The sequence below is a fragment of the Rutilus rutilus genome (genome assembly GCF_951802725.1).
Source record: "Rutilus rutilus genome assembly, chromosome: 8".
Lineage (NCBI taxonomy): Eukaryota > Metazoa > Chordata > Actinopteri > Cypriniformes > Leuciscidae > Rutilus > Rutilus rutilus.
This window is the reverse complement of record NC_140222.1, coordinates 35467370-35479249: the sequence shown is the minus strand read 5'-3', so window position 1 is coordinate 35479249 and position 11880 is coordinate 35467370. Positions and strand designations below refer to the sequence as shown.

General features: G+C 38.0%; 1 protein-coding gene across 4 annotated transcripts; it reads left to right on the top strand.

Annotated features, from left to right (window-relative positions):
• Positions 1–88: 88 nt before the first annotated feature.
• cbx6a (chromobox homolog 6a) lies at positions 89–11326 on the top strand. 4 transcript variants are annotated; one of them, XM_084417704.1, is made up of 7 exons: positions 89–289; positions 2025–2124; positions 2335–2525; positions 3144–3187; positions 5042–5107; positions 5485–5551; positions 5701–11326. In XM_084417704.1, the coding sequence occupies exons 3-7, from the start codon at positions 2451–2453 to the stop codon at positions 6913–6915; spliced, it is 1467 nt and encodes a 488-aa protein (XP_084273830.1). In that variant the 5' UTR covers positions 89–289; positions 2025–2124; positions 2335–2450; the 3' UTR covers positions 6916–11326. The 4 variants fall into 4 exon arrangements, with proteins under 4 accessions (XP_084273830.1, XP_084273831.1, XP_084273832.1 ...); XM_084417705.1 differs by having other exon boundaries at positions 2325–2525; XM_084417706.1 differs by having other exon boundaries at positions 2025–2525; positions 5701–6681; positions 7166–11326.
• Positions 11327–11880: the final 554 nt, after the last annotated feature.

The window sequence follows — 11880 nt, the reverse complement described above, 5'->3', positions numbered from 1 at the left end:
CATCCGAGTTTCCAGCGCGCAGCCGCGATTCCAGCCAATAAGCGCGAGGGGGCGTTTTTTCTTCGACAAAATGCACTCCATCCAGGATTCCAGCACATTAAATATTTAATAAGGGATATACGAGCAAGACTTTTAAAATAATCAAACAGCCCTTTATTTAATTGCCCTGTATGCTGTATTTGGAGTAATAATAGCAAAATAAGACCTAAAAATAACCTGTAGGGACCGTTCTGGAGAGGTTCCCTTTAAAGTTGTCTTAAAAAACTCCCTGCAACAACGTTCTGGAGAGGTTAGTTTTTTGTCTGCTCAAACCAAAGTAGCAAAATTATTCAATTCAATTCACATTTACTTGTGTAGCTCTTTTCACAATACATATAGTTTCAAAGCAGCTTTACAGAAAATGCATGTTTAGAGTACAATTTAGAGTAATTTGTTATTATCAGAGGTGTCTGTGTCCAAGTAGACTAAATGTACAGTTTTAAGATAATCATGCAGTTCACTAACATGTATTAATTTAGGTAGAAACATTCATTAAAGCATAATGATTATAATATATTGAACATTTGGCAGTTTTGTATGTTGATTCAGAGTTGGTGTCACCTCAAGTCTTTGCAGGAGCTGGCACCATCTCTTTACATAATCTAGAAGTCTTCATAAGAGGCTGGATCCAAACTGGAGCTGACATACTCAGTTACCTCAGGATGGGCATCCCGTCATAAAACAGAAAAGCAAATGGAAAATGACATTTCATAACATTTCCAGCAAAAGATAATCATGTGCATTTGATCTGATATAACTGTATAAGGTTAGGAGATGCTATATATGAATCCTTGGCTAAAGAGATGTGTCTTTAATCTAGATTTAAACTGGTAAAGTGAGTCTGAGCCCCGAACATTATCAGGAAGGCTATTCCAGAGTTTAGGAGCCAAATGCAAAAACGCTCTCCCTCCTTTAGTGGACTTAGATACCCTACGAGAGTTTTGTGACCTTAAAGAACATGATGGATTGTAAGGCGATAGAAGATCAGTTAAATACACAGGAGCTGAATCATTTAGGGCCTAATATGTCAGTAGCAATACTTTATAATTGATTCAGAACTTGTAGCCAGTGTAGAGATTATGTTATATAGGCTAATTATATATATTTTTTTGATCTAGTAAGAACACTTGCAGCTGCATTTTGGACTAACTGTAGCTTGTTTATTGAGGATGCAGGACAATGCATTACAGTCATCTAGAGGTCATGAATGCATGAACTAACTTTTCTGCATCAGAAACAGAAAGCATGTTCCGGAGCTTAGCAATGTCTCTGAGGTGGAAGAAGGCTGTTTTTGTAACATATGAAATATGATTTTCGAAAGACAAGTTGTTGTCTAATATAACTCCCAGGTCTTTAACTGAAAAGGATGAAGTCACAGTACATCCTTCAAAATGCAAATTGTATTTTAAGAGATTCTGTGTACAGTTTTTTTTTTGTCCAATGAGTAATACCTCAGTCTTATCTGAATTTAATTGAAGAAAATGACTGGTCATCCAATATTTTATATCTTTAGCACATTCAGTCAACTTGAATAATTTAGAGATTTCTTCTGGTCGTATCATCGTCATAACAGTGGAAACTAATTCCATGTTTCCATGGTTAATAATATTACCAAGTGGCAGCATTTATATTGAAAATAGCTGAGGGCCTAACACTGACCCTTGTGGCACTCCATAATATACGGACTTTAACTTGGATAATTCACAGATAAACAAAATGGTAATGGTCTGAAAGGTATGATCTAAACCACCTTAATACCAGTGTAATTTTGTTGTAGATCAAAGAGTATGTCATGATCTATAACTAGTGTCGAACGCAGCACTGAGCTCAAGTAAAACTAGTATTGAGATAAATCAATGGCCGGAACAGCTAGAAGTAAGTCTGGATTTTGTCATTTTAACAAGCGCAGTTTCTGTTCTATGATGGGGTCTGAATCTGGACTAATATTTCACATAGATATAATTTTTTATTTTATTTTTTTGCAGGAAGGCATTAAACAGAAGTTGCGATAGTCTTTTCTTCCCTATTGCGACGTGTATCCATCCGAGTGAAACAGCTTCTCGAAGACGTCTGTGCAAGTGGGAGGTGAATTAAAGATATAGAATACTGGAATATTTCATTAAAAACAAGAATTGTTATTTTTTTATTTTATGGTGACTTTAATAATTCAACATTCTGTTATTGTGATATAGGAAACCAACGATTGTGATTTACATCTTTAAAAAAATTTAGTTTAATAATTCTATATACCAAGGAAATGTTCTAATATTTTACTACCTCTCGAGCCGTTTCCAGGACTACCGGGGCTAGTTGACCCGGATCACGTGACAGCGCGGGGTTTTGTTGCTGTCACAGATTTTGTAAAGTGAAGTGCCGCGAGACAGAACCGTCTGGAGCGCGCGCACTAAAAGATGGAGCAGGAGCTGTCGGCGACCGGAGACCGGGTTTTCGCCGCGGAATCCATCCTGAAAAGCCGCGTTAGGAAAGTAAGTAAGAAAAAATTTGGTTTAGGGTGGCTGGGGGTGTTTTTTACGACGCGAAGTACACAGAGGGGGGTTCGTCTTTCATTTGTTTCGCGATGCGGAGCTTCAAGGCGCCTGCAATGACAAGAGGGGGGAGGCCTACTTGCAGATGTTTCCCTGTTTAGGGACCCAGTGCGTTTATTTACATTGTCAGATTGGAAATAACAAGTCAAATGCGGGTCATTTGGATATGCAACTTGAGTTTATGTTGTAAAATTGGGTTGTGCTGTGCTGGGAACTGACAACAGCCCGCTAAAAGAGCAGCAGGGGGAGTCTAAAAAGGGACAAAGTGTCTGGCTTGAGTCCATGACAAAATCAATGCATGCTGGCTGACCCAAGATTCAAAAATCTCAACAATGCAGGAGGATCGAGTAGTTTAAATACTGCACGGTGTCATGCCACATGGTCTAAAGTGTTGGTTGTGCTTGCATTAGGTTATATTTAGATAAACACACTTTACTGACCCGGTGACCCCCAAAAATCAAATAAATGGGCATGAGGTTGAAATAGAGCATGCATTGCTCATGCATTCTTTAGTTAGAGTTAAATAAAGAGGATTTTCCGTTGTCTTTCTCTTTGCAGGGTCATATCGAGTACCTGGTGAAATGGAAAGGTTGGGCTCTAAAGTAAGTGTGTAAAATATATAAATATTGCAATGGATGTAATTTCACATAGAGTTGCAACGCAAACTGTATTTTAACCTTTTCTGTTGTTTGGATGGAAAGGGACTTTCTTTCTTTTGCATGCATCGTGAAATAGGCCTCATCATCGCAGAAGTGTCATTTGGGTAGCTTAAAAAGGTCAAGTAGTGTTCTGACATGATATTCTACATCTAAAACTATTTTAAGTAAAAAAAAAAAAAAGCATGCATGCATTCTTGATGGACTGATATACATTAAGAGCTATATATACAAATGTATTTATAAATTATTATTATTTTTTAATTCATTTGTCACACCACAGCACTATTTAAAGCATCTGTAACAAGAAAAAAAAAAAAACTATATAAATATAAGAGATGCAACGATGTAAATTTAAGTAATAAGCAAAAATAAAGCAATTTTTTTCACCATCGGCTGATCAGGATTATATCGTGTCAATCAAAAGTGGGCGAAAAAACGTGTTCAGACTGCAACCCATACTGTGTGGGAAGAAAATTTTGTGTTGAATTTAGGGCAAGTTAACGCGAGAATAACGCATTAACAGTTTAAAAATAGCTATGTTAAAACAGGCTCTATTTGACCCTATAAATGACCCATTGTTCAAGCCAGGGTTGCCAGGTCTGCAGTTATTCCCTACACCAAACATCATTTGTAGCTCGCCCCCATCCAATAATCGCAAAGAGCTTTGTTACTTGTGATAAGAAACAAGGTCTTAGCTTTTAAATTCTGGATGCACTTACTAGGCCTGGGCAAAAAAATCTAATTTTCGATTAATTGTTTTCTAAAATATGGTCGATTCAAAATCTCATTTTTTTTCCATATTTATTTATCTATCACCCAAAAGCCAGTATTAGTTTTCCTACACTGTTCATAGGCTTGCAGCCTCCATGTTACAGCGAATGCTGTGAGATTTTATGTTTGTTTTATCTTAAACATAAAATAACCTGATCCTGTTTGATTGACTTGTCCAATTTTCAGCATCAATTTTTCATCTTGCATCAAAATCCTGTCTATTCATTGTATGCATTTGAAATATAGAGTTGGGTTCTGCTTTAATGTACCCAAGTGTACCTAAAATAAAAAGAGTTTAATATACAGGTTCGTGGCTCTTAATTTCTTTTTATTAATTAACCATTTGTAAACTTATGTTCACTGTTACTTTTCATACATATAGGGATTGTATAAATCTATATTCATTGAGTTGAATCGGGAATCAAAATCGAATTTAGAATCGAAATCGAACCGAATTGGGACATCTGAGTCGATACCCAGCCCTAGCACTTACCTCAGAAAAGTTATCCAATGTTCACAGTTTGTTAGTTAGCTATAAAAACAGGAGCTTATTATTAAATTAAATAGAGGAGCTTATTTACTGGTAATTATACATGTATGCTTGATTACATTTGTCATGAAGACAAGTGTTCATGAAAACTACCTTATGTGCAACCGAGTTGCATACAAACATTTCAGTTTTTATTTGAGTGTGATTATTATATCTGAAAATAAATACCAGTTTAATATAAAAGCTCTGTTGTTAATTTTCACCTCTAATAATATAGTAATGTACCAAATGAGAGGATTTCCTTTATATTTTGCAGCATTATTTGGGAGAGTTTATTTTTTTTTCTTAGGAAAATCAAACTATCGGCAAATATCATTCTGAATAGTCGGCTATCGGTTTCGGCAGATAAATGTAGTATCGGTGCATCTCTAATAAATACGTCAGTTTTTTTTTACTGAAATCTTGATGGGGAAATCTTGGACCTTTAAACCTTGTACCCATCACCATTTTAAAGATTCAAATGTTTTGCAATATAGACACAGCACATGGGAACCAGAGGAGAACATCCTGGATGATCGTCTCATCGCGGCCTTTGAGCAAAAGTGAGTGTCACTTAAAGACTTGCCTTTACCTCTTAAAACCTAAATTCTAAAATTAAGTAAAGTTATAAAAATGTAAAGAACCAAAATATTTATTCTATATACAGTGTATATAGTGTACATATGTCCCATCAGTTCTTATTTTCAATGTAAGAGCCAAGTAAAGATTGTTTACATTCATTCTTTTTCTTTTCTTGCTTTGTTTTTGCAGCTTTTTGCTGCCAGTCAGTCTGGAAACTAGCCTCTATGATGAATTTTTAAACAAAGAATATTTGTATTACACTTCAAAGGCTTTCATTTTGATTGTTATGGTTTAGGCTTGACACTAAAGTGATGTCATATTTTCCTTGGCTTAAATGGTGCTGTCCCATATTTCATAGGGAGCGGGAGCAGGAACTTCACGGCCCAAAGAAACGTGGACCTAAACCAAAAAACTTTGTACTAAAGGTTTGAGTTTTCTTAAAATGTTCTTAGAAATATGTTTTTTTTATTTTAAATGTTTTAATTCAAGTTTATGCCTTGAGTGTTTCAAAACGTACAACTTCCTGTTTGATATTTTAGTACTTCTCGGTCATATTTGCTTTTTGCTTGTCTAGGCACGGGCACAGGCGGGTGATAGACCTCGAATCTCAAATCCCAGACGCACTCCACCTCGCACCACTGCGAAGCCTCCCACCTCTTCCTCTTCTGCGAGTTCAGCTGCTCCTCAGCCTTCACCATCCTCTTCCTACTCTACCGCTCCAACCCCCAGAGTGCACTCTCTCGCTGCTGCTCATAAACTGAAGAAAGACATCCATCGTTGTCATAGAATGTCTCGAAGACCTTTGCCACGACCCGACCCTCTGGCCGACCCAACAGGATCCACATCTTCACCCCGTCCTCCCATCTCTCCGTTCTCCGAAACTGTCCGCATACTCAACCGCAGGGTCAAACCTCGGGAGGTTAAGCGGGGGCGCATAATCTTGAACCTGAAGGTCATTGACAAAGCTGAAAATGGTGGAGTAGTCAGTAGAAGGCCAGCGCAGTCGTACACGGGGCGGGCGAAAGTCCCATCCAGGAATCGCATCATTGGGAAAAAGCATGGGGACATGCCTTATAGGCCATTCCAGCATCCTATGAAGATGTTGGGCTTCCCAATGTATGGCCAGCCATTCGGGCTTCACCCCTGTGGGCCAATGTCCTCCATGGCCAATGAAGGGTCCAATACTGGAGCCAATCAAAGAGGTGGAAGCACCTGTGGTTGCCATTCCTCTCCTCAGTACCAGCCTTCACTTTCTCCATCCAGCTCCAGTGGGTCTAACGGCAGCTCCCCTTCATCTCAGAAACAACTGACCCAACCTGAAGCTCCTACTTCAACTAAATTGGGCTCCCCAGCCTCATCACGTTCCCGAGATGCCTCCAAACCTCACCCAAAGTCCAGCCAGACGCCATTCCTCCCTTCCTCACCCTCCTATTCATCCTCCCCATCATCCTCTCTTGAAGACGAAGACCAGGGCTCTCCGAATATCACCACTTCTCGGGGCCGAAAACGGAAACTTCGACATCGAACCCAGCCGGGTCAAGCCTCGGTCAGCCAGGTTAGTGACCGCAATACTGCTCCACTTCATGAGGAAAACAGGGTGCCAAAAGAGGGGGACCCCGATTGGCACCCTGAAATGGCACCCAGCTGTGCCAATGTAGTGGTGACTGACGTCACCACAAACCTTCTCACAGTCACCATCAAGGAATTCTGCCATTCTGGAGCGGGTTCTGAACCCTCCTCCCCTTGCCAGGCTGACAACCCACCCACTCCCACCACAGCTGCCTCTTGAAAGTCCCCCCTAAATGCCAACAGCCAAAATATCTGCCCACTTAACCCCATGAGAACTTGCCATAATGATATTAACGCACCCTAAAATAGTTGCCGTAATTGAAATTAAAATGTATTTTTGGTGAAATTAAGAAATATTGAAGTAATACTTAAAGGCAGGGTTGCTTCCCTTGACCTATACTTTTTAAACAGCATGTTATGATGGTTTTGTAGTGCTTCATGCCTTTCTTCCCCCTCTTTTTTTTCCCCAGTGATCCTGTCTTTCCACAGCCTTTTTGCCCAGTAATTGCACCTTGTCTTGTCACCACCAGTGCTGTAGAGACCGCCATTCCCATATCTCCAGACCTAAAGTTCAGAATCCACCCAAGAAATGTTGATCTCAACAGCTTTCTTGGACTCGAGATGTTTTTTTTTTTTATCTTTTGAGGTGCATTGTTATTAGGATACCGACCACAAGATGCTTCACTCCTGCTTTGGAAGTTCAGCCAGTGTGGGTGAAGATCGTGTATCTGCACACGCACTTGTTAGATAACACTTATTGTGGCAATATGCCTATGTAGGCATCCAACCCATGCATTGATTTCGCCAACTGTCTCCTTTGCTAACGAAGAACCATTGCTCATGAAGAACCCATGTCATCATTGCGCTCACTAGATCACCTGGGCGTAGACGTGACTGTATTTATATGCACCAAGCTGCGAAATCCTGAGGACAGTTAAGTTATTTCCTTCCACTTGAACGCTTTGATCCAGATGTCTGCCTAGACTCTAAACTGACTCAAGTGTGAATGCTGAGGACTGCATCTAATGTGTGGTACTGTACGTTAAGCCTTCCACACACTCAACAACCCACTTTCCTTATTGGAGAAGTTCCTTCTCATAATTGCCTTCTGACTACAATAGTTTGTGTTTCAAGTAATAGTTACTGTATTTTTTGGGGGGGTTGGTAACCAGAGGTAACTTCTCTCAGAACTTGATTGAAGGAGTTCAAATACCATTTTAGAGACTTTTAGAATAAGTGGGTCTCAAACCTACCAAATATAACAGATTGCCTTGGTTGATGAAACCCTCTTTCGCACTCTCAAACGATACAGACCATGTTCATGGCGAGTGTTATGCTGGCGAGCAGGTCCGACCAGGTGCTAGATTGCCGATACAGACCTGGGATAAAGCTAGCTTGTTAAGTTAGTAGGTGCTTGGGATGTGTCTGTACCGATATTGGTATTGGTCCAATCATATCAACCTAGATATCTATCAATCTAGTTTTGAAAACGATATCTGTGCATCGGTAGCAGATACATAGATATACATGCATAGAATCCCCATTAGCGGCTGTTTCTATGGGCCGCTATACTTAAACCGTCCGCCATATTGAAACGGTCAAAGCCGGTCCGTGAACATTCGAGAGCAAGTTAACTGAGCGTCTGCAACCATAGTTAGAAGCATGTTTGAATATCTATATCTGCAATAGACTTCAGCAGATAATTCTGCTAAACTAACACAATACACTAATACAACATTGAAAAGTTACCATAGTAAAAACCTGTAACCTGAGTTGATACATATAAAAACACCACCAGCACATTCTCACCTGAAGGTTCTTGCAACTAGAAGCTGCACAATGTTGTGGCATCATTGATTCTTACTGTAATTAACGACACGCTGACCGTTACACGATGGCAGGCGGTCGAATGTGGCATCCACGCATATATATCTATGAGCAGATGTCTATTCCACTTTTACATGGGTTGTAGAGTGTAGTTACAAAAGTTAAAGGAATAGTTAATCCACAAAAATTACATTCTGTCATCATTTACTCACCATCATGTTGTTCCAAACTCATACCAGAATGTTGATGCTATTTTCCATACAAAGAAAGTGGATGGGGAACAGCAGCTGTAAAACTCCAAAATGAACAAATGACTCATGCGCTGTATTCCTTGTTGAATGAAGGCATCCGATAGCTTTGTGTGAAGAAAGGACTAAAATGTAAGTGATTCCTTAAAAAATCTGTTTTAGTAAAGTTTGCTAGACAGCCTTGGTCCCCATTCACTTTCATTATAAGAAATCAAGAGCAGCTTGGACATTCTGCTGAATACCTTCTTTTATGTTTCACTGAAGAAAGGTTTGAAAATACAAGAAAGTGAGTACGTGATAACTTTTGAGGGGAATGAATTTAATATTTTAAACTTTAATGAAAGCTAAATGGTTTAGTTGCGTTATGGTGTAACTATTATTTTAGAATTTATTTAAAAATTGTGGGAATCTTTTCACAGGCTTTTTTTTGGGGGGGGAGGGGCAATCCAGCAAGCAATATTAGTATCAGGCCTAAAGAAACAGGTTAACACACAGTTTATGGCAGCTAACTTGGTTGTACTGAAGGATGATAAATTGTCCTTCCGGAGGGCAAAGGCAAACCTCATTATACGTTTTAATTATAGAACACAATTAAGTTCCACTTGTAGTCATATAGCCATCCTCTAATGGAGCACTTTTACTCTATCACTGTGCCTTTAGGGAGAAATGAACCTTAGAAAAATATGGCTTTTTTTAAATATTTTTTTCCCAAAATTATTTACAAATATTGACAATTTTTATTATTTTTAGAATGTGAGTGTGTGTTTATATGAACTTTTTAAAATCTTTAAACTGCTTTGTTTTACCGGCTTCCAAACATTAATGTGAACTCTTTTCTTTTCTTTTTCAAAGTCCTTTATTTTTGTTTATCAAAGTCATCAAACATTTATCCCAGGTCTGAAATAATTCATGTTGTTAACTTATCCCTGGTGCTGCCCCACGATGGGCGCCACGTTTGGTTCATATGTACAGTAATATATCTAATATCGAAGCATGTGTTTGCATTTAGCTGCTCTGTTCGACCATAATGTTGTTCCCTTTCCACAAACAGCCAAGTCTTTGTTTACCTTTATATCCGTAATGTTAGAAAATAGATGTCGCTATGGTGTGAAACAATGCAAGATGGTTTCTCCTAAAGAGGTAGCTTAGCACTATGATAATATGTGGCCTACATTTCATGCAATAGGGCTTGTGTTTTCTGGGATGTAGCCACCAGGGACCATCACGGCACAGACAAGAGATTATGTTTAAAAAGGTAAGGATGAAGGTATACTGGAGGTTACATGCTCAAATATCAAGTGTCTGATGTGTTTTTTATTTTGTTTGTTTTAAGAATTTTTTTTTATTATTAATAATAATTTTTCGTGCCGTAGAAGTGAATGATATGTGCTGCCTTTATTTTATAGCCATTGTTGTTCAATTTTACTAGTCTAATTTGGGTTTGAGAGAGTATAGAACCCAAAACCAGAATTAAGTGTGATTTATATGAGTCATCTCTTTGGTAATGTGTAAGGTTAATGCCATCCATGAAGCTGATTATGATAATGAACTTGTTGCTATGACATTGTAATGTAACGGATGCATGATTTGAGAACCCTTATTGTACAGGTCATTTAAATGTCATAGCCTACTGTTGTTGTTGCTTTGTGTGTTTCTTGAAAGAGGCTTTTAATAAAATCACTTTAAAGACACTCTTTTTTTTGCCAACCACTTAATTATATTGTCTGTTAAAATGACTTAACATTGAAGGGCGTTTCATTGATTCTGAATTGTTTTGTTTTTCAGTTTTTCATCCCAAATGATCTATCTTTAAATACGGCAGCCTTTGAGAAATCGTAATAGTGATGTTTCCCTGAAGGCCATGAAAGGAACATGTTTTCAACCACGAGTCTAGTTCTCACGACAGATTTTCCGTCTGTGCACCTCTGCTCTCTTGTGGGCTTCACTCAGGACAACCACATGCTATGAATAGCTGAGATGCTTCTGGACTAATTACATGCCTTTATTTCTGGCTGTAGAAATGCCATAATCATTATATGATTCTCAATGGGAGCACAAAGTTCGATATCTGAATGACCACAGAAACTATTAAATTAATCATTATTTTGGAGAGACGTGAAAAACGATATTCTTGCGCCTCCTGCAGGACCTGCATATATAACGACTATACATACACATAACAATATAAACTATATATAGGCTTAGATAGATAGACAGACAGACATAATGGTATGAACTGTCTATATATAAAGGCATAGATAGATAGACATAACAATATAGACTGTATATATAGGCCTATAGATAGATATATAGGGGGGTTTTATATAGATAAATAGACAGATTTTTTCTTTTTTTTACAAAAAGAAGATCATGTTACAAACATTACAGTATTTAAGAAAATACAACAAAAGTAAGAGTTGCACACTAGGGTGGTTAATGTAGATCTACATAGACATTGAAATATTAAAACATTTTCAGAGTTTTAACTGCTTTTTGCTTCATAGAAAAAACAAATTGAGTCAATATAAAGCTCCATTTCTTTCTTAAATTATATTAAACAGGGAAAATGTACATTTTGTGAACATGTAATTTTGTCATTAAAAGAATAAAATGTATTATATAAACCTGACTGTTCTTGTCTGTATTATTCTCCAAAAGACCAAATAATAGATGTTTCCAAAACAACACAAATTGGTCATCAATGTTCTTTGTGATAAACTCACATTTTGCCAAAATGGTCTTACAAATGGGCAGTGCCAAAATACAACCCCAAATCAGAAAAAGTTGGGACTCTGTACAAATTGTGAGTAAAAAAGGAATGGAATAATTTACAAATCTCATAAACTTATATTTTATTCACAATAGAATATAGATAACATGTCAAATGTTGAAAGTGAGACATTTTGAAATGTCATGCCAAATATTGGCTCATTTTGGATTTCATGAGAGCTACACGTTCCAAAAAAGTTGGGACAGGTAGCAATAAGAGGCCGGAAAAGTTAAATGTACATATAAGGAACATCTGGAGGACCAATTTGCAACTTATTAGGTCAATTGGCAACATGATTGGGTATAAAAAGAGCCTCTCAGAGGTCAAGATGGGCAGAGGA

Coding starts and splice junctions, on each gene's coding strand:
- cbx6a (XM_084417704.1), top strand. CDS start 2,451: ATGGAGCAGGAGCTGTCGGCGACCGGAGACCGGGTTTTCGCCGCGGAA. Junction 3,188..5,041: donor TGGAAAGGTTGGGCTCTAAA/GTAAGTGTGTAA, acceptor TTTGCAATATAG/ACACAGCACATGGGAACCAG. Junction 5,552..5,700: donor CAAAAAACTTTGTACTAAAG/GTTTGAGTTTTC, acceptor TTGCTTGTCTAG/GCACGGGCACAGGCGGGTGA.